We start from the raw sequence: 23,584 nt of genomic DNA, 5'->3' as shown, positions 1-23,584 counted from the left end.
TAGTCCCTTTTTTTAAGAATCTGAAATAATCTCAGGACTCCTGGTGTCATTTCTTTAAACAACGTGAAAGAATCTCGGGACTCCTAGTGTTTTTTCTTTAGAAATGCGAAACAGTCTCTGGTGGCCCTAGCGTCTCTTTTTGAGAATATGAAAGAATCTCGAACACTTTTAGTATATCTTTTTTTAAAAACCTGAAAGAATTTCGGAGGCCCTAAGTGTCTTTTCCTTTAAGAATATGAAAGAATCTTAGGGACTTCGAAAATTTTTCTTTTTTTAATAATAGGGAAGAATCTTCGGGTCATCTTCTTTATTAAAAAAATAAAAAAAATTGGCGGGCCCCTGTTACTTTATTTTTCAAAGAGCTTGGAAGAATATTAGGTCCCAAGTATTTTTTTCTTTTTAAGAATGTGAAAGAGTTTTGGGGCCTCGTGTGTGTTGTTATTTAAGAATGTTTTGGGCTTTTAATGTCATTAATTTAACAATTCATGGCATTAATTCCATCTCTGCATGTTTATTAAATTTTGAACATACTGTAGATTATAAAACTATGTATCGAGGACGCAAACGCCATCTACGTATCTCTTTCACTCGCTTCCACAAATGGTCTCACCTATTTGCGCTATAATTGATGTGATTTTTGCAGAAAAAGGGTGTCAATGACGCTCCAGCTTACCACGCCGCGAAAGAACGTATTTTTCTTCTAAATCATTTGGAACATTTTGTAGAACACAAATACCGTTTTATCGAAATTTAAGCTTGGCTGCTTTGCGACTTATCGCTCTATAAATCACTTTAAACGTAAATTATATTTTTGGCTTTGGCAGCTCCTACTTGGCGCGTTGGAGTCAGTACTCATCAGTTTTCAAAACTAACGAGCTATTACTTTAATCGTTTAATTTTTACAGCCCTTTATGCGTCCGTTAAAAACATTACGGCAATAACAATTAAATGCTCAGTGCATCCTCCAAACCTCCCTCCCCCTAGTGGAAATCTCACAAATTGTTTTACTACCTCCATAAAAACCCGAGACGCTTTTTGGTAGCAGCCCATCGCATACTAATGTCCATTAACTCGTCTATTAGACCCCATATATAAACCCGTTAATAATAATTGACAAACGCCCGATGGAATATTCTACGCGCTGCTCCTGATTACCCATGCAGTGCTCGTCCATTCTTGCAGCTCGCCTTCAAGGAAAGCAGAAAAATGTAAGTTGATTACGGCGAATCTGGTTAACGTAACCGAATAAAGGCAGCAGAGACCACAACAACTCCGTTCTAAATCGAGTTTTATTACAGAAAGGGAAATAAAAACTCCTTTCGACTCTATAAATCAAAAACTCCATTACGTTTCTCATAACCCACAAAAGCATGACAGATCTGCACCTGCGAGGACAAATCAACGACGTGCCGTGCACCATATTGGGCAAACGCGGCCATGGAGGCCATTAAAGTCGAGATTGCATCGACATATATTTGCAATTGTTCATCCGGCAATCTATGTCAGTGATAACGAGATTAACAGTGCCATAGTTAACTAATCGAGTCAGAAATTTTCCAGCTTGTGGTGGAAATTCGTTTCGTATTCCTGCTGTCCGTGCTTCCCACAAAGCGACCATTGAGCGTATCTTCCTGTGTTTACGTAAAGTCCACCATGTGCATTACGCATGTTGATTCGGTGCCACTTCTCCTCGCGTGTTCTGCATCTTGTATACAAAAGAAATGGCATAAGAACAACCGTTTCCGTTTTATGATTTTATTACACGTGCTGTGAACTTCATGTAAACAATTAATCGTCTACATCTGGCCCTTTAATTCGAGGATAACGACCTATTATGGAGAGTGGCGACATCCGTAAATATTTCATTTCTATTTACACGAGTCGTATCGGAGGAATAAAAATTAATGGCGCCCGAAATTGACTCGCTTTCGGCTGCCGGTTCGTCCTTAATTTGATAGCGACATAAATAAAGCTACATAAAGCCCGCTAAATTTACTCAGTGTCTGTTTGCACGTGCCGATGAGACACAAGAGACGTCAATATTAATGGAATTTGGTAACGAATATGCTCCCAGTTGGAGAACCATACACATATTTAATGCTAAAATAACCGAATTTCCGGAAATAAACTACAATTTTCTGCGTAGGATTCCAAACACTCAAACAGCTATTAACTGTCTTCAATCATTTACGTAGTACAATGGGATGCATAAAACCAGTGGCGTAACTACCGGTGTTCCATGTGTTCGCTTTTTTTTTATTGGATTTTTTATATTATTTGGCAAATTACATCCCGAAATAAAAAATTCGAAAATGTGCGGTGATGCCAGGATCGATCATTCATTGCTATTTACGATTTTTTGCTGCAAAGGGCTGGACCATCTCAGTATAGATTAATATAGATGCCACATACAGTCTGATTTTGCAAAACCACCCTTATTGACATTGGAGTCGTCAACCGCCAAAGGCAAGCGCCAAATTTAAATAGTCGATGCCAATAAAAAAACTGGTTTCACTACAACTTGTCGCCTGAGAACTTGTTTGATCTACAGCGCAAAGCGCGCTCAGGCCATTATCGACTCTAAGCGTTCAGAAGCAACTTGGTTGGTTTAGACTATAATTTCTGCGGGAAATAGTTGTTTAGTCGGTTTTTATAACGACTAGGTGAATATTTTTGGTACATATTTAGATGATTTTACACATTTTGTTTAACTAAGAATTAATTCTTTATTTGGGTTTTATACTAGCAAAACGTCTTAAACTAAGAATATTGTTGAAATCGTAATAACCCAATGGATTTTTTTCGGGAAAATGTTTTGGAAACACTGTGTTCTATTTTGTATGAATTTTTAAATGTTTTTAGTGACAATTTTTGTAGTTGTTTTCAATACACTGTATGATATTGACAATGAGAAAAAAAAATTAAAAATCAAAATAATAGAAAATTTGAAAAATCGAGAAATCTAATAATCGAAAAATCGAAACATTGAAAAATCGAAATATCGAAGAACTGAAAATCGAAAAATGAAACGTCAGAAAATCGAAAAAATGTAAAATTCAAAAATCTAAAATTTAAAAATCGAATAACGAAAAATTGAGAAATCGAAACTCCCAAATTCAAAAAGTCGGATAACTGAAAGATCGAAAAATCGAAAACTGGAAAATCGAAAAACCGAGAAATCGAAAAATCAAAAGATCAAGAAATCATGGAGTCGAAAAGTCGAAGAATTGAGAAACCGAAATAGGCCAAAATCGAAAAATCGAAAAGTTAAAAATTGAACGATTTATAAATTGACAATCAAAATATCGGAAAATCCAAATCTCGATAAATCGAGAAATCAAAAAACTTAAAATTCGAAAAATTGAAAAATTGAGAGATTGAATGATCAAAAGAACGAGAAATCGAAAAGTGATGAAGTCGAAAAATTGAAAAATAGAGAAATCGACAAACAAAAAGTTAAAAGTTGAAAAATTGGAAAAGCGGAAAAATAAAAAAAAAAACGAATAAATGGAAAACTGGAAAAAATGAGAAACCGAAATAGGGCAAAATAAAAAATTGTAAAACTGATAAATCGAAAACCTGAACAATCAAATCTCGGGGAATGAAAAATTAACAAATCGAAAAATTGAAAAACAGAACATCTAAAACCAAGAAGTCGAAAAATTGAAAGACTAAGAAATATTGAAAAACTAAAATATCAAAAGATTGAACAATCTAAAATTTGAAAATCCAAAAATTGAAAAATCGAAAAAGTAAAACACATCGAAAAATCCAGAAGTCAAAAATAGAAAAACCGAAGAATTGAAATATTGAAAAATCCTAAAACTGAAATATCTAAAAACTGAAAAATTGAAAAATCAAAAAAATGAAGTCGAAAAATAGAAACCTTAAAAAATCGAAAAATTGAAAAATCAAAAAATTAAAGAATTAAAGAACAGGAAAATCGGAACAGTAGAAGGTCAAGACATGGGAAAATCAAAACATCGATTAATTGAAAAATCTAAAAATTGGGAGTTTATAAAAGTCAAATTTGAAAAATTAAAAAATCGAAAATTTGACAAAATGACATGTGAAAAACAGAAAATCTAAAACCGCGAATTCGAAAAATCAAAAGATTAAGAAATCGAAACATTTGAAAAATTCGAAAACTTGAAAAATTGAAATATCGAAGAACTGAAATGAAAAATCGAGAAATCGAAAAATCTAAAATTTTAAAAATTAAAAAATCTAAAATTTAAAAATCGAAAAATTGAAAAATCGAAAAAGTAAAGAAGTCGACACATCGAAAAATCCAGGAGTCAAAAATTGAAAAGTGGAAGAATCAAAATATTGAAAAATACCAAAACTGCGATATCGACAAACTGAAAAATGAAAGAAAAACTGAAAAATGGGAAAACCTGAAAAATCCGAAAACTGAAATATCCAAAAACTGAGAACCGAAAAAGTCAAAAAATTGAGCAATCGAAAAATCCATAAACTGAAGTCGAAACCTTAAAAAATCGAAAAATTGAAAGATCAAAAACCTGAAAAATCGAAAAATTAAAGAATTGAAGAACAGGAAAATCGAAACACTCGAATGTCAAGAAATGGGAAAATCAAAACATCGATTAATTGAAAAATCGAAAAATTGAGGGTTTATAAAAGTCAAATTTGAAAAATTAAAAAATCGAAAATTTGACAAAATTACAATTGAAAAACAGAAAATCTAAAACCGGGTAGTCGAAAAATCAAAAGATTAAAACATTTGAAAAATTCGAAAACTTGAAAAATCGAAATATCGCAGAACTGAAATGAAAAATCGAGAAATCGAAAAATCTAAAACTCTAAAAATTAAAAAATCTAAAATTTAAAAATCGAAAAATTGAAAAATCGAAAAAGTAAAAAAATCGACACATCGTAAAATCCAGGAGTCAAAAATCGAAAAGGCGAAGAATCAAAATATTGAAAAATCCCAAAACTGAGATATCGAAAAACTGAAAAATGGGAAAACCTGAAAAATCCGAAAACTGAAATATCCAAAAACTGAGAACCTAAAAAGTCAAAAAATTGAGCAATCGAAAAATCCATAAAGTGAAGTCGAAAAATCGAAACCTTAAAAAAACTAAAAAATGAAAAATCGAAAAATTAAGGAATTGAACAGGAATATCGAAACCCTCGAAAGTCAAGAAATGGGAAAATCAAAACATCGATTAATTGAAAAATCGAAAAATTAGCTGTTTATAAATGTCAAATTTGAAAAACTGAAAAATCGAAAATTTTAAAAAACACAATTGAAAAACAGAAAATCTGAAACCGGAAAGATGAATCGCAACATTTGAAAAATTGAAATATGGAAGAGCTAAAATGAAAAATCGAGAAATAGAAAAATCTGAAATTTTAAATATTGAAAAATTAAAATTCAAAAAAATTGAGAAATCTAAAATTTAAAAATCGAAAAAGTAAAAAGTCGACACATCGAAAAATCCAGAAGTCAAAAATGGAAAGTCGAAGAACAGAAATATTGAAAAACCCCAAAACTGAAATATCGAAAAACTGAAAAATGAAAGAAAAACTGACGAAACAAAAAACTGAAAAATCCCAAAACTGAAATATCCAAAAACTGAGAATCTAACGAATCGAAAAATTGAAAAATCAAAAATCTGCGTAATCGTAAAATCGAAAAATTGAATAATAAGTCAACTGAAAAATCCTAAAACTGAAATGTCGAAAAACTGAGAAATTAAAAAATTGAAAAATTGAGAAATCGAAAAATCAAAAAAGTGAAGTTGAAAAATCGAAACCTGAAAAAATAGAAAAATTGAAAAACCAAAAAACCTGAAAAATCAATTAATTGAAAAATCGACAAATAAAGAGTTTATGAAAGTCTAAAATTGAAAAATCGAAATATTTAAAAATCGTAAAATTGAAGAGAAAAACTGAAAACCGAGAACTTGAAAAATTGAGAAATTAAAAATTAAATAATAAATAGGAGTAAACTGAAAAGTTCCCAAACTAAAATTTCGAAAAACTGAGAATTCGAAAGTTGAAACAGCAAGAAATTATGGTCGAAGTCGGCTAGGATGTATATCAGATCACGGACCATGGCTTATAAATCAAATCGTTTCCGAACGCTTAGAGTCGACATTGGCCTGAGTGCGCTCTGGTCTGTAGATCAAACAAGTTCTCAGACGACGAACTGTAATTCGTGTGACCTGAATTACAGTGAAGGAAACAGTAATCAGCTTGTAATATTCTGGTAAATCTAGTGTCAATTCAGTCTTCACTGGCTTATTATCTCACTTGAAAATCAAATTGCCAGAAGCTTAGATGTGTCAAATCTTGTATCAACTTGTGCCCATTGGAAAGCAAGAAAAAACAATTTTGAGATAGAAAAACGGGCATTTTTATTTCTAATATACATTTTAATTATATGTATTTAGGTAGTTATTATATTTTGTTTTTTAATTCAGTGTTTCAGGTAGAATGATTTTAATAAAACGTAAGCCCTAAGTGCAATATACTCATACTTTACTTATTATACTCGTATTTTTAAATAATTTTTATTTCGCTGTTCATTAGGGGCCTCACAGTGTTGTAGAACACAGGCCCGTAGATTTATTGTTACGCCACTGCATAAAACAACCGACACTAAATCAATTTTCACTAGCATTAATGATGAGATAAAACGAAATGATTCTATGAAGCAATTTTGCAACAAGTCGCACCAGCGCCACGTAGTTGGAAATTTGGCCCTCATCTGCATAAACCAAGTCCGGTAATCTCTATTTCCTAAATATACGTTAATTGAAATTCAAGCGATGAATTTCCATTCCGGCTGCATCAAACTCGATAACCGGTGATCAGGTATGCGAAAACCCATCAGAGTACGTGTCCATGTCTCAAACTTCCGAAAATTTAAATACTCGGTGAAAGTTGACGCCGCGACACGATAATAAAACTGCGAAGCGTCTCGTGTTATCATCGTTCGTTAATTCGTCGCGACAGCCAACTTTCTCACTTTTCTAAACAGTGGAAAAAGCTTTAAATCTGGCTCACATCCGATTAAACTCCGATGAAAGGACAACTTCTGAATATGATTTATCTGGAACATTCTTCGACGAGCTTATTTACACGGGTTCCAACTTGGGTTGTTTATTTTTTGTCAGTTGGGTGTATGTGCAGTTATGGCGTGGGTGGAGGATAAAGCGTCGGAGGGAGAAGACGCGAAGGGCGGATGGACGCGAAGATTGAATACGACAACTGGACAAAGACACACGCAAGAATAGAATTGTTGAAGTGCTCGTTTCTTTGCGGGTATTAATATTGCACGCTTTGGATTTGTTGGCAGGAGATATCTGCCGTCCTTGTGGACTTTTTTCGTTGGAACGTCTCATTTACGATTTTATATACGACCTGTCCGCATTTGCAAGCAGAAAACATCAAGAAATATGAAGTGAATGTTGATTCCGAAATGGTGAATGCGCATGATTGACATACAGAGGAGCTCGAGCGTTCTCCTTTATCGTCAAAGCGAGATTTAATGTTATTGAAATTTTATTAAATGACGGACTCCTGCACGTGTGGGTTATGAATCCGTGTTGAGTTTTTACCGTGGACATCTAGATTTTTGGAAAAATCCAAATTTTACGACATTTTGCAGCCTTAAAAAAAATTACACAAGGAGTCTCCGAAATTCATTCAGTTTCTTAAAAGGAAACACGGAGGACCCCTGAGATCGTTTCGCATTCCTAATACTAGGAGCTTTTGAGCTTCTATGAACTCCTAAGATTCTTTCAACCTGTTTCAGAAACAAAGTGCTAGAGGTTCCCCAAATTTTGTTCAAATTCTTGCAAAAATGAAAAAGAGGACACTTTTTTTAAGATTCTTAAAGACACATGGGGCCCCAAAGATTATTTTATATTATTAAAAAAAGTCACAAGGGGCTCCAAAGATTATTTTATATTTTTTAAAGAAAAGACAACTTTTCCAAAAACAAAATACCGGAAGTTTCCTAGATCTTTTCCAAATTCTTGTAGAAATTGGCGTACAACGGCCTCTGAATATTCTTTCACATTCTTTATAAGACAAGACCCAAGAGCTCCAAAGATTATTTTATATTCTTAAAAAAGGCACAAGGGGCGCCAAAGATTATTTTACATTCTTTAAAGAAAAGACAACTTTTCCAAAAACAACATACCAGAAGTTTCCGAGATCTTTTTCAAATTCTCGTAAAAATTAGGGCACAAGGGTCTCTTCTTTCACATTCTTTAGAAAACAAGACTCGAAGAGCTCCAAAAATTATTTTACATTCTTTGATGAAAGGGCAACTTTTCGGAAAAACGAAATACCAGAAGTTCCGAGATCTTTTTCAAATTTTTGTGAAAATTAGGGTACAAGGGCGTCCGAATATTCTTTCACATTCTTTAGAAAACAAGCCTAAAAACGCTCCAAAGATAATTTTATATTCTTATAAAAAGACACAAAGAACTCCAAAGATTATTTTACATTCTTTAAAGAAAAAACAACTTTTCCAAAACCAAAATAGCAGAAGCTTCGGGGATCTTTTTCAAATTCTCGTAAAAATTAGGGCACAAGGGTCTCCGAATATTCTGTCACATTTTTATAAAACAAGACCCAAAGAGCTCCAAAGATTATTTCATATTCTTGAAAAAAAAAGGACAAGGGTCTCCAAAGATTATTTTACATTCTTTAAAGAAGAAACAACTTTTCCAAAAACAAAATACCAGGAATTTTCGAGATTTTTTTCAAATTCTTGTAAAAATTGGGGCATAAGGACTTCCGAAACAAAAAATGGAAAAATTGCAAAATTATGAAACAGAAAACTGAAAAATAAAAAACAAGAACTTAAAAAAATGGAAAAAAAACATTGAAAAATCAAAATATTAAAAATTGGGAAACCTAAAAGTCGAAAAAAGAAATCGGAAAATCGGATAATTGAAAAATCAAGAAATTGCAAAATTGAATAATTTAAAAATTCGAAAATCGAGGAACTGAGAAGTCAGTTGAAAATTTGAAAAATTGAATAAACGAAAACTTATGATAAAATGGAAATTAGAAAATCGGGTAAATGAAAAATAAAAATGAAGACCTTCAAAAATTGGAGAACCGAAAAATGGAAAAATCAAAAGATTAAAAATTAAGAAAAGAAATATGTTTTGTAAAATCGAAATATTGAAAATTAAAAAGAAATCCGAAAATCGGATAATTTAAAAATCTAAAAATTGCAAAATTGAATATTCTAAAAATTCGAAAATCGAGGACTGAAGTCAAATATTGAAAATTTGAAAAATTTAATAAACGAAAAATTGTGATATAAAATCCAGAAAATCGGGAAAATGAAAAATAAATATGAAGACCTTGAAAAATTGGAAAAACGGAAAATTGAAAAATCAGAAGATTAAAAATTGAGAAACTTAAAAGTCAAAAAAGTGTACAATCGAAACATTGAAAATTAAAGAAATCGGAAAATCGGATAATTGAAAAATCCAAAAATTATAAATTGAATAATTTAAAAATTCGAAAATCGAGGAACTGAAGTCAAAAATTGAAAATTTGAAAAATTTAATAAACGAAAAATTGCGATATAAAATCGATAACATGAAAATTAGAAAATCCTGAAAATGAAAATGAAGACCTTGAAAAATTGGAAAAACGGAAAATTGAAAAATCAAAAGATTAAAAATTGAGAAACCTAAAAGTCAAAAAAGTGTAAAATCGAAAAAAGAAATGTTTTTAAAATCGAAATATTGAAAATTAAAGAAATCGGAAAATTGGATAATTTAAAAATCCAAAAATTCCAAAATTGAATAATAATTTAAAAATTCGAAAATCGAGGAACTGAAACGTCAAAAAGAGAAAATTTGAAAAATTTAATAAACAAAAAATTGTGATATAAAATCGGGAAGATTGGGAGAATGAAAAATAAAAATGAAGTCCTTCAAAATTTGGAGAACCGAAAAATTGAAAAATCAAAAGATTAAAAATTGAGAAAAGAAATATGTTTTGTAAAATCGAAATATTGAGAATTAAAAAGAAATCCGAAAATCGGATAATTTAAAAATCTAAAAATTCGAAAATCGAGGAACTGAAGTCAAAAATTGAAAATTTGAAAAGTTTAATAAACGAAAAATTCTGATATAAAATCGATAAAATGTAAATTAGAAAATCGGGAAAATGAAAAATTGAAAAAACGGAAAATTGAAAAATCAGAAGATTATAAATTGAGAAACTTAAAAGTCAAAAAAGTGTACAATCGAAATATAGAAAATTAAAGAAATCGGAAAATTGGAAAATCGGATAATTGAAAAATCCAAAAATTATAAATTGAATAATTTAAAAATTCGAAAATCGAGGAACTGAAGTCAAAAATTGAAAATTTGAAAAATTTAATAAACGAAAAATTGTGATATAAAATCGATAAAATGTACCTAAATTAGAAAATCGGGAAAATGAAAAATAAAACTGAAGACCTTTAAAAATTGGAAAAACGGAAAATAAAAAAATCAAAAGATTAAAAATTGAGAAACCTAAAAGTCAAAAAAGTGTAAAATCGAGAAAAGAAATATGTTTTGTAAAATCGAAATATTGAAAATTAAAAATAAATCGGAAAATCGGATACTTTAAAAATCTAAAAATCGCAAAATTGAATCTAAAAATTCGAAAATCGAGGAACTGAAGTCAAAAATTGCAAAATTGAATAATTTAAAAATTCGAAAATCAAGGAACTGAAAAGTCAAAAATTGAAAATTCGAAAAATTTAATAAACGAAAACTTATGATAAAATGTAAATTAGAAAATCGGGAAGATGAAAAATAAAAATGAAGACCTTCAAAAATTGGAAAACCGAAAAATTGAAAAATCAAAAGATTAAAAATTGAGAAACCTAAAAGTCGAAAAAGTGTAAAAACGGAAAAAGAAATATGTTTTGTAAAATCGAAATATTGAAAATTAAAAAGAAATTCGAAAATCGAGGAATTGAAGTCAAAAATTGAAACTTTGAAAAATTTAACAAACGAAAAATTGCGATAGGAAATCGAAAAAATCGGGAAAACGAAAAATAAAAATGAAGTCCTTCAAAAATTGCAGAACCGAAAAATGGAAAACTCAAAAGATTAAAAATTGAGAAACTTAAAATTCAAAAAAGTGTACAATCGAAATATTGAAAATTAAAGAAATCGGGAAATCGGAAAATCGGATAATTGAAAAATACAAAAATTACAAATTGAATAATTTAAAAATTCGAAAATCGAGGAACTGAAGTCAAAAATTGAAAATTTGAAAAATTTAATAAACGAAAAATTGTGATATTAATTAAATCGATAAAATGAAAATTATAAAATCGGGAAAATGAAAAATAAATATGAAGACCTTGAAAAATTGGTAAAACGGAAAACTGAAAAATCAAAAGACCCAAAGGGCTCCAAAAATTATCTAACATTCTTTAAAGAAAGGGCAACTTTTCCAAAAAACAAAATACCAGCAGTTTCGAGATCTTTTCAAAATTTTTGTAAAAATTCTTAAAAAAGGGCACAAGGGACTCCAAAGATTATTTTACATTCTTTAAAGCAAAGACAACTTTTTTCAAAATCAAAATACCAAAAGTTTCCGAGATCTTTTTCAAATTCTCGTAAAAATTAGGGCACAAGGGTCTTCGAATATTCTGACACATTCTTTAAAAAACAAGACCTCAAAAATTATCTAACATTTTTTAAAGAAAGGGCAACTTTTTCAAAAAACAAAATACCAGAAATTTCAAGATCTTTTTCAAATTTTTGTAAAAATTAGGTCACATGCCCCTCGATATATTCTTTCACATTCTTTAGAAAACAAGACTCAGAGCTCCAACGATAATTTTATATTCTTATAAAAAGAGACAAGGGACTCCATGACATTCTTTAAAGAAAAGACAACTTTTCCAAAAACAAGATAGCAGAAATTTTCGAGATCTTTTTCAAATTTTGTGTAAAAATTAGGGCACAAGGGTCTTCGAATATTCTGACACATTCTTTAGAAACAAGACTCAAGAGGCTCCAAAGATTATTTTATATTCCTAAAAAAAGCACAAATTCAAATTTTTATAAAAATTAAGACACAAGGGGCTTAGATTATTGCTTAAAAAAAAACACAAGAGGCCCCGAATTTTTTTACAAAAAAAAAGATACAAGGGGGGTCCAACATGATTTTATATTCTTGAAAAAAAAAGGCGCAAGGGACTCTAAATTTTTTTTACATTCTTATTAAAAACGCTAGGATCTTCCGAGAATTTTTTCATATTTAAAAAAAAAGACACTAGGAGCCCCCAGGACTTTTACTTTATAGAGGTTATCAAAAAACCTTTAATCAACACTGAAAGAATAAATCGAAAGCTAGAAAGAAAGAATTGAGTGCCAATTTTTTGGTATGTTGTGCGCAGAAGTTTTGCTATTTATTTTTAAAAGTAAAATAGGTCACTGTTAACATTCCTTCGGTATTTCTACACACTGTTCAAGCTTAAAAAACAATAAATCAAAACGTGAAAACAAACATTTCGACCATGCTGAACTCCACAGAATTTTCCCGAAACACGACCTACGAAATAAGGTATATTTATAAAAATCAAGTTGAACAAAAGCTTGATTGTTTGATTTTGAAGAACCGAAATTCGGTTAATTTATCTATCTATCCCCACCGAAGTTTTGATGACGTCGCCTCAAAAATTTGCTGAATGAACCTATTTAACGCTAGTGAATTGTGTCTCGATAACTTCAGGCCAATTTTTTACGACTCGGACCTCGAAGTTAGTTCCGATATAGGAGTAATTCTTACCAAAAGCATCAGCAGCGTTTCCGACCCGAAGCGGTCATGAAATCTCGATCTACTGCGATTTCCGTGTACCGACAAGTAAAAAATGCCCGAGATTTCCTCCGAAGTTCTTAACTCTATTCCGGGATCTAGCTTCCAATAAAATGACGTTACCCCAATCTCGTATTGTCCATAATTCGATTTATAATTGACTTCGTTTCCGGTCCCGGATCCAGTTCCATAAAAATTTTCAATTTACTCGACTGAAATGTTCCTCTCCCTCATGGAAACGGGCTATATTTTGTTTTTTAACGGAAACTTCTTTCGCTGACGTTGATAGATTACTACACGTCAGGTGAAGTTAATGTATGACTCTCTTTAATTTATACTTGAATTTCTAAACTCCTTTTTTGTAGCGGCGGCAAAATGAAGCGACTGAAATACCTGTTGCGTATTCGATAGAAACGAATTCTGACATCGTACCCCAGTCGGGTTTAATAAAGTGGTAACAATTCCAGGACGAAAGGAAAATAATCCAAGATATTAATTTAGAGCTCGGTCGTTTGTACTATTATTTGTAAGTATTTCTTTAGTCATCGTATCGAATCCCCCGAGAATTAAAAATAAATTTCAAGCATCCGGAAGCACAGCATAAATAAACAACATCTAGCTGCTATAAAATTTATTCCGCAGATGATTAACGTTATTAAAACCATAACAATATTCGACTTATTTTTCACTGTAAAATGTTTATCCTCTGTTGAGTGAACGTTCTGGATAACCTGAAACAATAAAGTTGTTTTTTTAACCTTTTCTTGCCCCCCTAATTAAAACACAACGCGGCCCGTTTTTGCCTCAACGCAAATTCGTAAACGACCTTTCCAGAGTTTTCTAAAACGCGAATTTACGAAACTCGCTAAACTCGATATTTTTCTGGCTTAAAGCCGAATTTCGCAGGCACGCCTGATGCTTTATTCATGAGGGAATATTGTTTATTCAGATGTGTAGTTCGTGTAAGAAACACATCAACTATGCAGTCTAACGCAAATTCCGGCGAACACGGCGAGTAATCGATTTCTTTCGCTAGTTAAATTTTTCTGTTTGAAATGTTCTGCTCGAAGTTTACAAACTCGGCTTTCATGAGCAGCGTTTACGCGTTAAACACACATCTGCTAATCTGAGTGGCTTGCAGTGGAAGTTTTCGCGGAGGAGGAAAGCAATTTATACGCGGTGATGAAAAATAAACTATCGCGAATTTTGAAAAAAATTCGGCGAAGCTTGGTGCGACAGAAGTTTGAGAATTATGAAAATTGTGGCGTTTTTCGGTTTTCAGTTTGTCAATGTTTCGATTTTATATATTTTTTTTATTTTAAGTTCCTCAGTTTTTCGTTTCTCCGATTTTTCATGTCTTTGATTCTTCGATTTGCAATTTGTCGTTTCGATTATTTGTTTTCCTTATTTTTTGTTCATTTTTTGTTTTTTAATTTTTCGTTTTTTCAGTTTTAGATTTTTCAGTTTTCATTTTAAATATGTAATATAATTCTAATTTTCAATTGCACGATTTAGAATTTTTCCATTTTTCAATTATTTAATTTTTTACTTTCTATTTTTAATTTTTCGATTTTTCGGTTTGCAACTTCTCGTTTTTTGAACTTTTGGATTTGCAATTTTTGGTTTCGATTTTTTGATTCTTTTTTCAATTTTTGTCCATTCTCAATTTTTTGATTTTTTAATTTTTTTCAGTTTTAGAATTTTCAGTTTCTTCAATTTTTTTTTATTTTTAATTTTTGAATTTCTCGATTTTTAAGTTTCCAATTTTTCCATCAATTATCCAAATTTTGAATTTTTCAATTTTTGGATTTTGAAATTTTTCAATTAGTGGATTTTAAAACGTTTTCCCGATTTTTCAGTTCTTCCATTTTTCTTTTTTTTTTGTTTCCTCAGATTTTCGAATTTTAAGTTTAAATTTTTCAGTTCTGCAACTTTTTAATTTTTCAATTTCTCGTGCCTTCAATTTTTCCTTTTTTATTTTCTTTATTTGTTTCATTTATCGATTTTTCAACTTTTTGATTTTTTAATTTTTTAGTTTTTCCAGTTCTAGAATATTCAGTTTCTTCAATTTTTTGATTTTCAATTTTTGATTTCTCTTCCACTATTACAGTTTTTCGACTTTGGAATTTTTCGATTTAACAATTTTTGGATTTTCCAATTTTTCGATTCGAATCGTTTTTTCTTCATTCCTATTTTTCGATTAATTAATTCTTTTAATCGACTTAGATTTTTAATTTTCCAGTTTTTCAATATTTCCTTTTCTCAGTTTTTCCATGTTTCAGCTTTTTCCGATCTTAGGTTTTCGGTTTTTCAACTTTTTGAACCAAAAAACTGGAAAAGCTGCAAAATTGTGAAACAGAAAGATCAAGAATTAAAAAATTAAATTGTATAAAAAGAGAACTTTGAAAAACCTAAAAATTGGAAAACAAGAATTCAAAAAATGGAAAAACGAAACATTGAAAAATCAAAAGATAAAAAATTGAGAAACCTAAGTCGAAAAAATGTAAAATTCAAAATGAGATCGTAAAATCCGATAAATAAAAAATCCAAAAATTGAATAAACGAAAAATTGTGATATAAAATATATAAAATGAAAATTAGAAAATTTGGAAAATGAAAAATAAAAATGAAGACCAAAATCAAAAGATTAAAAATTGAGAAACCTAAAATTCGAAAAAGTGTAAAATCGGAATATTCAAAATTAATAAAATTGAATAATTTAAAAATTCCAAAATCGAGGAAATAAAAAATCAAACATTGAGAATTTGAAAAATTCAGTAAATGAAAAATAAGATCGGAGAAAACATTGAAAAAATAAAGGAAATGAAAAAACGAAAAACTTGTTATATGTATAAAATCGAGAAAATGAAAATTTGAAAATCGGGAAAATGAAAAATAAAAATTGAAAAATCAAAAGATTAAAAAGTGAAAAACATAAAAACCAAAAAATTGTAAAATCGAAAAAAGAAATATGTTTTGTAAAATCCAAACATTACAAATGGAATAATTTAAAAATTCGAAAATCGAGGAACTGAAAAATCAAAAATTGAAAATTTGAAAAATTTAATAAAGGAAAAATTGTGATATAAAATCGAGAAAATGAAAATTAGAAACTCGGGAAAAAGAAAAATAAAAATGAAGACCAAAAATTGGAGAACCCAAAAATTGAAAAATCAAAAGATTAAAAATTGAGAAACCTAAAAGCCAAAAAAGTATAAAATCGTAAAAAGAAATATGTTTTATAAAATCGAAATATTGGAAATTAAAAAAATTGATTAATTTAAAAATCTAGGAGCTGAAAAATCAAAAATTGAAATTTTGAAAAATTAAATAAACGAAAAATTATAACATCGGAAAAAACATTGAAAAAATAAAGGAAATGAATAAACAATAATTTGTGATATAAAATCGATAAAATGAAAATTAGAAAATCGTGAAAATGAAAAATAAAAATGAAGACCTTGAAAAATTGAAAAAACGAAAAATTGAAAAATCGGAAGATTAAAAATTGAGAAACCTAAAAATCGAAAAAGTGTAAAATCGAACTAAAATTGAAATATTGAATTTAAAGAAATCGGAAAATCGGATATTTGAAAAATCCAAAAACTACAAATTGAATAATTTAAAAATTCGAAAATCGAGGAACTGAAAAATCAAAAATTGATAATTTGAAAAATTAAATAAACGGAAAATTATAATATCGGAAAACACATTGAAAAGATAAAGAAAATGAATAAACGAAAAATTGTGATATAAAATCGATAAAATGAAAATTAGAAAATCGAAGTTAAATCGAAATACTGAAAATTAAAGAAATCGGAAAATCGGGTAATTGAAAAATCCAAATTGAATAATTTAAAAATTCGAAAATCGAGGAACTGAAAAATCAAAAATTGAAAATTTGAAGTATTGAATAAACGAAAAATTCTAACAAAATCCAGAAAATGAAAGTTAGAAAACTGGGAAAATGAAGACCTAGAAAAATTAGAAAAACTGAAAATTGAAAAATCAGAAGATTAAAAAGTGAGAAACATAAAAGTCAAAAAAGTGTAAAATCGAAATATTGAAATTTAAAGAAATCGGAAAATGGGATAATTGAAAAATCCACAAATTACAAATTGAATAATTTAAAAATTCGAAAATCGGGGAACTGAAAAATTAAAAATTGAAAATTTGAAAGATTGAATAAACGAAAAATTGTGACAAAATCCAGAAAATGAAAATTAGAAAATCGGGAAAATGAAAAATAAAAATGAAGACCTTGAAAAATTGGAAAAACGAAAAATTGAAAAATTAGAAGATCAAAAATTGGGACACCTAAAAGTCAAAAAAGTGGAAAATGGAAGTAAAATCGAAATATTGAAAATTAAAGAAATCGGAAAATCGGATAACAGAAAAATCCGAAAAACTACAAATTGAATAATTTAAAAATTCGAAAATCGGGGAACTGAAAAATCAAAAATTGGAAATTTGAAAAACTGAATGAACGACAAATTGTGACAAAATTGAGAACATGAAAATTACAAAATCGGGAAAACGAAAAATAAAAATGAAGACCTTGAAAAATTGGGCAACCGGAAAATTGAAAAATCAGAAGATTAAAAATTGAGAAACCTAAAAGTCAAAAAAGTGTAAAATCGAAGTAAAATCAAAATATTGAAAATTAAAGAAATCGGAAAATCGGATAATTGAAAAATCCAAATATAAACAAATTGAATAACTTAAAAATTCGAAAATCGAGGAACTCAAACGTCAAAAATTAAAAATTTGAAAAATTGAATAAACGAAAAATTGTGACAAAATCGAGAAAATGAAAATTAAAAAATCGGGAAAATGAAAAGTAACAATGCAGACCTTGAAAAATTGGAAAAACGAAAATTTGAAAAATCAGAAGATTAAAAATTGAGAAACCTAAAAGTCAAAAAAGTCTAAAATCGAAATATTGAAAATTAAAGAAATCGTAAAATCGGATAATTGAAAAATCCAAAATTTACAAATTGAATAATTTAAAAATTCGAAAATCGAGGAAGTGAAAAATCAAAAATTGAAATTTTGAAAAATTGGATAAATGAAAAATTGTGACATTAAATCGATAAAATGAAAATTTAAAAAATGGGGAAAATGAAAAACAAAAATGAACACCTTGAAAATTTGGAAAAACGAAAATTTGAAGAATCAGAAGATTAAAAATTGAGAAACCTAAATGTCCAAAAGTGTAAAATCGAAATATTGAAAATTAAAGAAATCGGAAAAGCGGATAATTGAAAAATCCAAAATTTACAAATTGAATAATTTAAAAATTCGAAAATCGAGGAACTGAAAAATCACAAATTGAAAATTTGAAAAATTGAATAAACGAAAAATTGTGACATAAATTCGATAAAATGATAATTAGAAAATCGGGAAAATGAAAAATAAAAATGAAGACCTTGAAAAATTGGAAAAACGAAAAATCAGAAGATTAAAAATTCAGAAACCTAAAAGTCAAAAAAGTGTAAAATCGAATTAAAATATTGAAAATTAAAGAAATTGGGAAATGGGATAATTGAAAAATCCAAAATTTACAAATTGAATTATTTAAAAATTCGAAAATCAAGGAACTGAAAAATCAAAAATTGAAGACTTGAAAAATTTAATAAACGAAAAATTATGATATAAAATCGATAAACTGAAAATTAAAAATCGGGAAAATGAAAAATAAAAATGAAGACTTTGAAAAATTGAAGAAACGTAAAAATGAAGAATTGCAAATCAAAAAACTGAAAAATTTGTAAGTCGAGAAATTGAAAAAAAAATTAAGGTTATTAAGTCATAATGTTTTGCATATTTCAGAGAGATTAGGCAAAATTTTGAGATGCTGTCATCAATTTTTTGGGAGAGGAAAACGAATAAGTTTTGATTAACGATTTACCATGATTACGATAACTTTAAAACGTTTGGAAGATTTCAGAGCATTCGGTTTTACAGTTTTAAAGTTAAATTGCAAAATGTTTTTATACAATTTTGATTTTTTTTCCTAAAATCTGGATGTTTAGGGTGAAAACTCAGCATCGTAACTGCAGGATTATCTTATTTTATGAAGTTAAAAAAAAATATATTATTGTAAATTTTGGAGCTGGCGTCATCCCATTGGGAAGCAACAAGCCAAAAAATTGTCAGGAAATAAAAACCCGATTTTTGGCGTTCGTTCCTGTTTTGGTTCCCACCGCCAAAACAGTTTCCTTCCGGTAATTTTAGAAATTACGCACAATTCCGAGATTTCTTAATTCAATCAATTCTCCACGAGCAATCGATAGATTGTAACGATTTGGCATATTGTGGTTGGCACCAGTCCAGATGTAAACAACAATGCGAGTTACTCCATTTACCAATAGAAAATATACACGTGTGCAGAAATAAACCGTCTAGCACCTGAGTAAAATCCGTGGAAAAACATTTTTCGACAGCCGCCGCCTATTAATAGCCCCGTAATTATAAAATTGTATCCGAGGGCTGTTATCATTAATCAACGGAGCTACGCGAGCCGCGCAAAAAACACGATTTTTCAATCCCATTGACACACATGTGCGGTAAAAAGCCAGACTAAAATAGATGGGTTGGGTGCCGTGGGCTCGCCAACCCGTGCTGGGCCCGGAAAAATGGGAGCGAAAACGTTGTGGGTTGGAGTAGGCCGCGACGTCCAGCTGCTTGTGGTTAACTGAGCATTTTGTTTTGCAGATGTGGAGGAGCTGTCCGCCAAACTGAGCCTCATGGCGGCGTCGTCGAGCGAGAAGGGTGAAATCCTAGACCCCAAGATAGGCCCAATCAGCGACGGAAACTACCTCAATAACAGATGTGTTTATTTAGAACAACTGCTCAACGGTAAGATTCCAGATAATGAACACATGTAGCCATTAAACGTAACCCGAGTAAGTGACGCGCGCGTCGCACTCGCCTTTATCGCTCGTTCCCGGCTGGAGATGGACCCATTTCCGACAACCGGGATTCCTGGATTCCAGTAATTAAAATTCGCAATCGAGTCATCTTTGGAATCGACTCCGTCTAAAACTATGTCCTAGAAAATTTCATACTTTCTGTATGATTTAGTTTGAATTTGTTGGATATGTCGTGACGGGTTCATTTCCGACAAGCCGGATTACTCGGGATTCCTGGATCTAATTGAGCCGGCTCTGGACCTGACAGGAAGTCTGAATGTGTCGCATTACGCAAAGACTGCCACCAGCCGGGCTATTTTGGAGTGACTGATGTCGAATATTTCCTGTTGCAGTGCGGAAGGACACCAAGATCGGGTCGGAGGGCGGCGGCAACGTGTACATCGAGGAGAGCAGCGCGTCGGCCGCCACCGGGGGCAAGACATAGTGAAGCACGAGGGCGCAACCCAGGGGCCACAATTCTGTCGGCGCTGCGGCGCGTGTTTTTGTAGATATCGAATCGCTATTTATTAAATTGGACCTGTAAAATATTGCCAATAAAAATCTATTTATTTTAATTAGATTTAGCTAAAATTAGGATCTTGGCATCAGATGTAAATAAATCAAAGTAAAAAGTCTAGACCGAAGTATGAATGAACTCTTGGCATATGAATACGAAGTATTTGGATGTACGGTATCTAAAAATATGGAGGCCTAGGCAACATCTGGGTGTTCGTGTTATGGATCTGGAGGACGCGTACCTAAATTTCGGAAAATTCTCGCCCACGTGGAACGTTACGTTAACGAACGCGAGCAGGTGTGCCTCAGAACTGAATTCAATTTCCGGTCCTCGACGATTACTTCCTTCCTGTATCAAACTGTTAACATAAATATTTTCGTTTAATTAGGAGACAGTTCCATTTTGTAAATTTTTTATTTTAGTATTGGGCATCAAATGCCCCTCTTTAGTATTACTAATTACGAAGTACCTTTGTTTATACATATTTAGTAGCGTAGGGACGGTAGTACAAAATGTTTATTTTGTCGTTTTTGTTGTAGATACCGTAGGCTTATTCGTACAAATCCGTTTCCTTGGACAACTTTTGTATAGTTATTTATTGTAATCATGGACAATGTTATCACTAGTTGTATGTATAGGTGTAAGAAAATAAACCCATTGAAATATTCACAGCGTTTTTCCATTTTATTACGCGAAATTTTCAAACGAGAAACTTCGCTGGAATTAAACTCGCTACAAACGAACTTTGTTTGTTTGCATTGTGACCGGAACTGTCGGAAGTAACGTCAAACTTTTTCTCGGATGTCTATTTTTCTTGTTGAGCGAGAATACACAAAATTAAAATAAATAACGAACATGAAGTCAGACGAACATTAGTTATTATTATATCTGACTTACACTAAACAGACTTTCTTTCATCTTCGGCGATGTTGGTGCGTTCAGTTTCGGAAAATTTGGAGGCTTCTCATGGGGGAACTGTTTTTTTATTTTTGATAAGATCAAACAAAAACAAAAGTCTGATACGTTTTTAGCACCCTTGAGTTGTCTGAGAAATTCAAAATTATCGGAATCTTGCTGCATGTAGCTGCATTAAATAAACAAATTTTTTGGAAAAATAAATAACTGAGTTAAAAAAACGATAAAATCGTTACTAAAAATTAATAAATGTTTAATAAAGATATTTAAGTTAGTTCCTTTGATAAGCATATATTTATGTTGCTTCAAATAAATAAATAATCTGACTGGTATAAATAAGTGCTGGAATAACAGGAGAGTCGAAGGAAAAACGGCATCAAAGATAAAAATTGGTTCATTAACTATCCGAAACAAAGCGAGTTTAAAGCACTCATCTTGAACAATAACATCCTAAAAATATTTTGTGATTTACAGTAAGCTGGGACACAAATTTGATAGTTGCCATCACTGATTGAAAATGACATTACGTTTACGTTGTCACTTTTAAATCATCAGTGCTACCAATCTCGAGTAGTTAAATTTAAACTTTTGACACGTGACAATCTTGCAAAGGCTAAAATCGTTGCTTACAGTTCTACGCTAGAGATATCTACTGGCTGGATCTTAACCACAATTTAGTCACGTGATCGTAAAGTGGGATTTATAAACTTGTTGTTGACGTTGAAGTTCCCGCTGACGTTGCTTTTAGAGCTGAAAATTGTAATTTATAAACTCCGTTATCAAGTTACCGTGGAAAGTAACTTTGATGTTCAACTCTGTTGTAGAAGAAAAGTGGAGGATTTAAGTTGATTACTACGAGAATTTACCCGTTTAGACATTTTTAAGTTTCTTGTTGTCGAAATAAGTCTACACATATTAAGAAAAAAGAGGCAAAATGTAGCCCCGCCCACCCACCCTGTCTCAATTGTGATGATTTATTTTTATTCATCGTCAGTCAAGAAGGCAGAGCTTAACTGATTAGGTATGTATATTAAGAAAAATTTAAAGCCAAAAATTAAGCCCCACCCATACCCGCCTCAATGTCAATTCTCAATTGTGATGAATTTTTCATTCGTTGTCAGATCGAAAGGTGGGGCTTAATTCCAAAATCCATTTGTCTACAAGAATTTACCACCTTAAACATGTTTTGAGTTTCTTGTTCTGAAAAGACGACTACGTATAGTAAGAAAACAGGCAAAATATAAACCCCGCCCACCCACCCTATCTCAATTGTGATGACTAATTTAAATCGTTGAGAGCCAAACCAGTGGAATTTAATTGCAAAATCCGTATTATTTCTCAACAAGAAATTACCATGTAAGATACGTTTTTGAGTATCGCGTTACCCAAAGAATACTACGTATATTAAGAAAAAATTAAAGCCAAAGTTTAGGCTCCACCCATACCTGCCCTGATTTAAATATGTAGTAATGAAGTTTTCATTCGTTGCCAGACTTAGAGGCGGAGCCTAATTGCAAAATCCACATTATCTTACAAAAATTTACCGTTTTAAACCTGTTTTAAGTTTCTAAGAGTAGAAAAATCGTCACAATTGAGATGGGGTGGGTGGGCGGGGGTTACTATTCTGCCCCGTTTTTCTTAACATATTTAGTATTCTTTGGACAACACGATACTCAAGAACACGTTTTTAATTTCTTGTAAAGAACTAAGTATTTTGCAGTTAAGCTCCGCCCCCATAGTTTACGGTGAATAAAAAAAATCATCACAATTGAGACAGGGCGGGTGGGCGGGCTGACGTTTTGTCTTGTTGTTTTAAAATGTGCAGACTTCTTTTCACAACATGAAACTTAATACATGTTTAAAATGAAAATTTTGTATAAGGAAATTTGCAATTAGACTCCGCCCCATAATTGAAAAATCCATATTTCCTTGCAAAACTGTACCATTTTAACCATGTTTTAAGTTTCTTGTTACGAAAAGATGGCTTTGTACATTAAGAAAAGAAACAGGCAAAATATAAACCCCACCCACCCACCCTATCTCAATTGTAATGATTTTTTTTATTCGTCGTGAGTCAAGAGGGCGGAGCTTAACTGCAAAATCCTTATTTCTCTACGAGAAATTAAAAACATGTTTTTGAGTCCTATCGTGTTGGTCAAATAATACAATGTGTATTAAGAAAAAATTAACGCCAAAGTTTAGGCTCCACTCATACCTGTCCTGATCTAAATATGTAGTAATGAAGTTTTCATTCGTTGTCAGACCTAGGGGCGGAGCCTAATTGCAAAATCCACATTTCCTTACAAAAATTTACCGTTTTAAACCTGTTTCAAGTTTCTAAGAATAGAAAAATCGTCACAATTGAGATAGGGTGGGTGAGGGGTTATTATTTTGCCTTTTTTTCGTA

General features: G+C 30.8%; 1 protein-coding gene across 2 annotated transcripts in view; it reads left to right on the top strand.

Annotated features, from left to right (window-relative positions):
* Nucleotides 1-20,931, top strand: part of LOC135123711 (tumor necrosis factor receptor superfamily member wengen) — a 96,412-nt gene extending 75,481 nt beyond the window's left edge. For both annotated transcript variants that reach the window (XM_064048572.1, XM_064048577.1), the window contains exons 3-4: nt 19,549-19,692; nt 20,099-20,931. In XM_064048572.1, the coding sequence (XP_063904642.1) occupies nt 19,549-19,692; nt 20,099-20,190 (236 nt within the window). In that variant the 3' untranslated portion in view covers nt 20,191-20,931. The remainder of the gene's footprint in view (nt 1-19,548; nt 19,693-20,098) is intronic.
* The last annotated feature ends 2,653 nt before the right edge of the window (nt 20,932-23,584 follow it).

The sequence above is a fragment of the Zophobas morio genome, unplaced genomic scaffold (assembly GCF_036711695.1).
Source record: "Zophobas morio isolate AGI-343-1 ecotype UQ-CSIRO unplaced genomic scaffold, CSIRO_AGI_Zmor_V1 ptg000002l, whole genome shotgun sequence".
NCBI classification, from domain to species: domain Eukaryota; kingdom Metazoa; phylum Arthropoda; class Insecta; order Coleoptera; family Tenebrionidae; genus Zophobas; species Zophobas morio.
The sequence above is the reverse complement of the archived record's forward strand: the minus strand, read 5'-3'. Positions and strand labels throughout refer to the sequence as shown.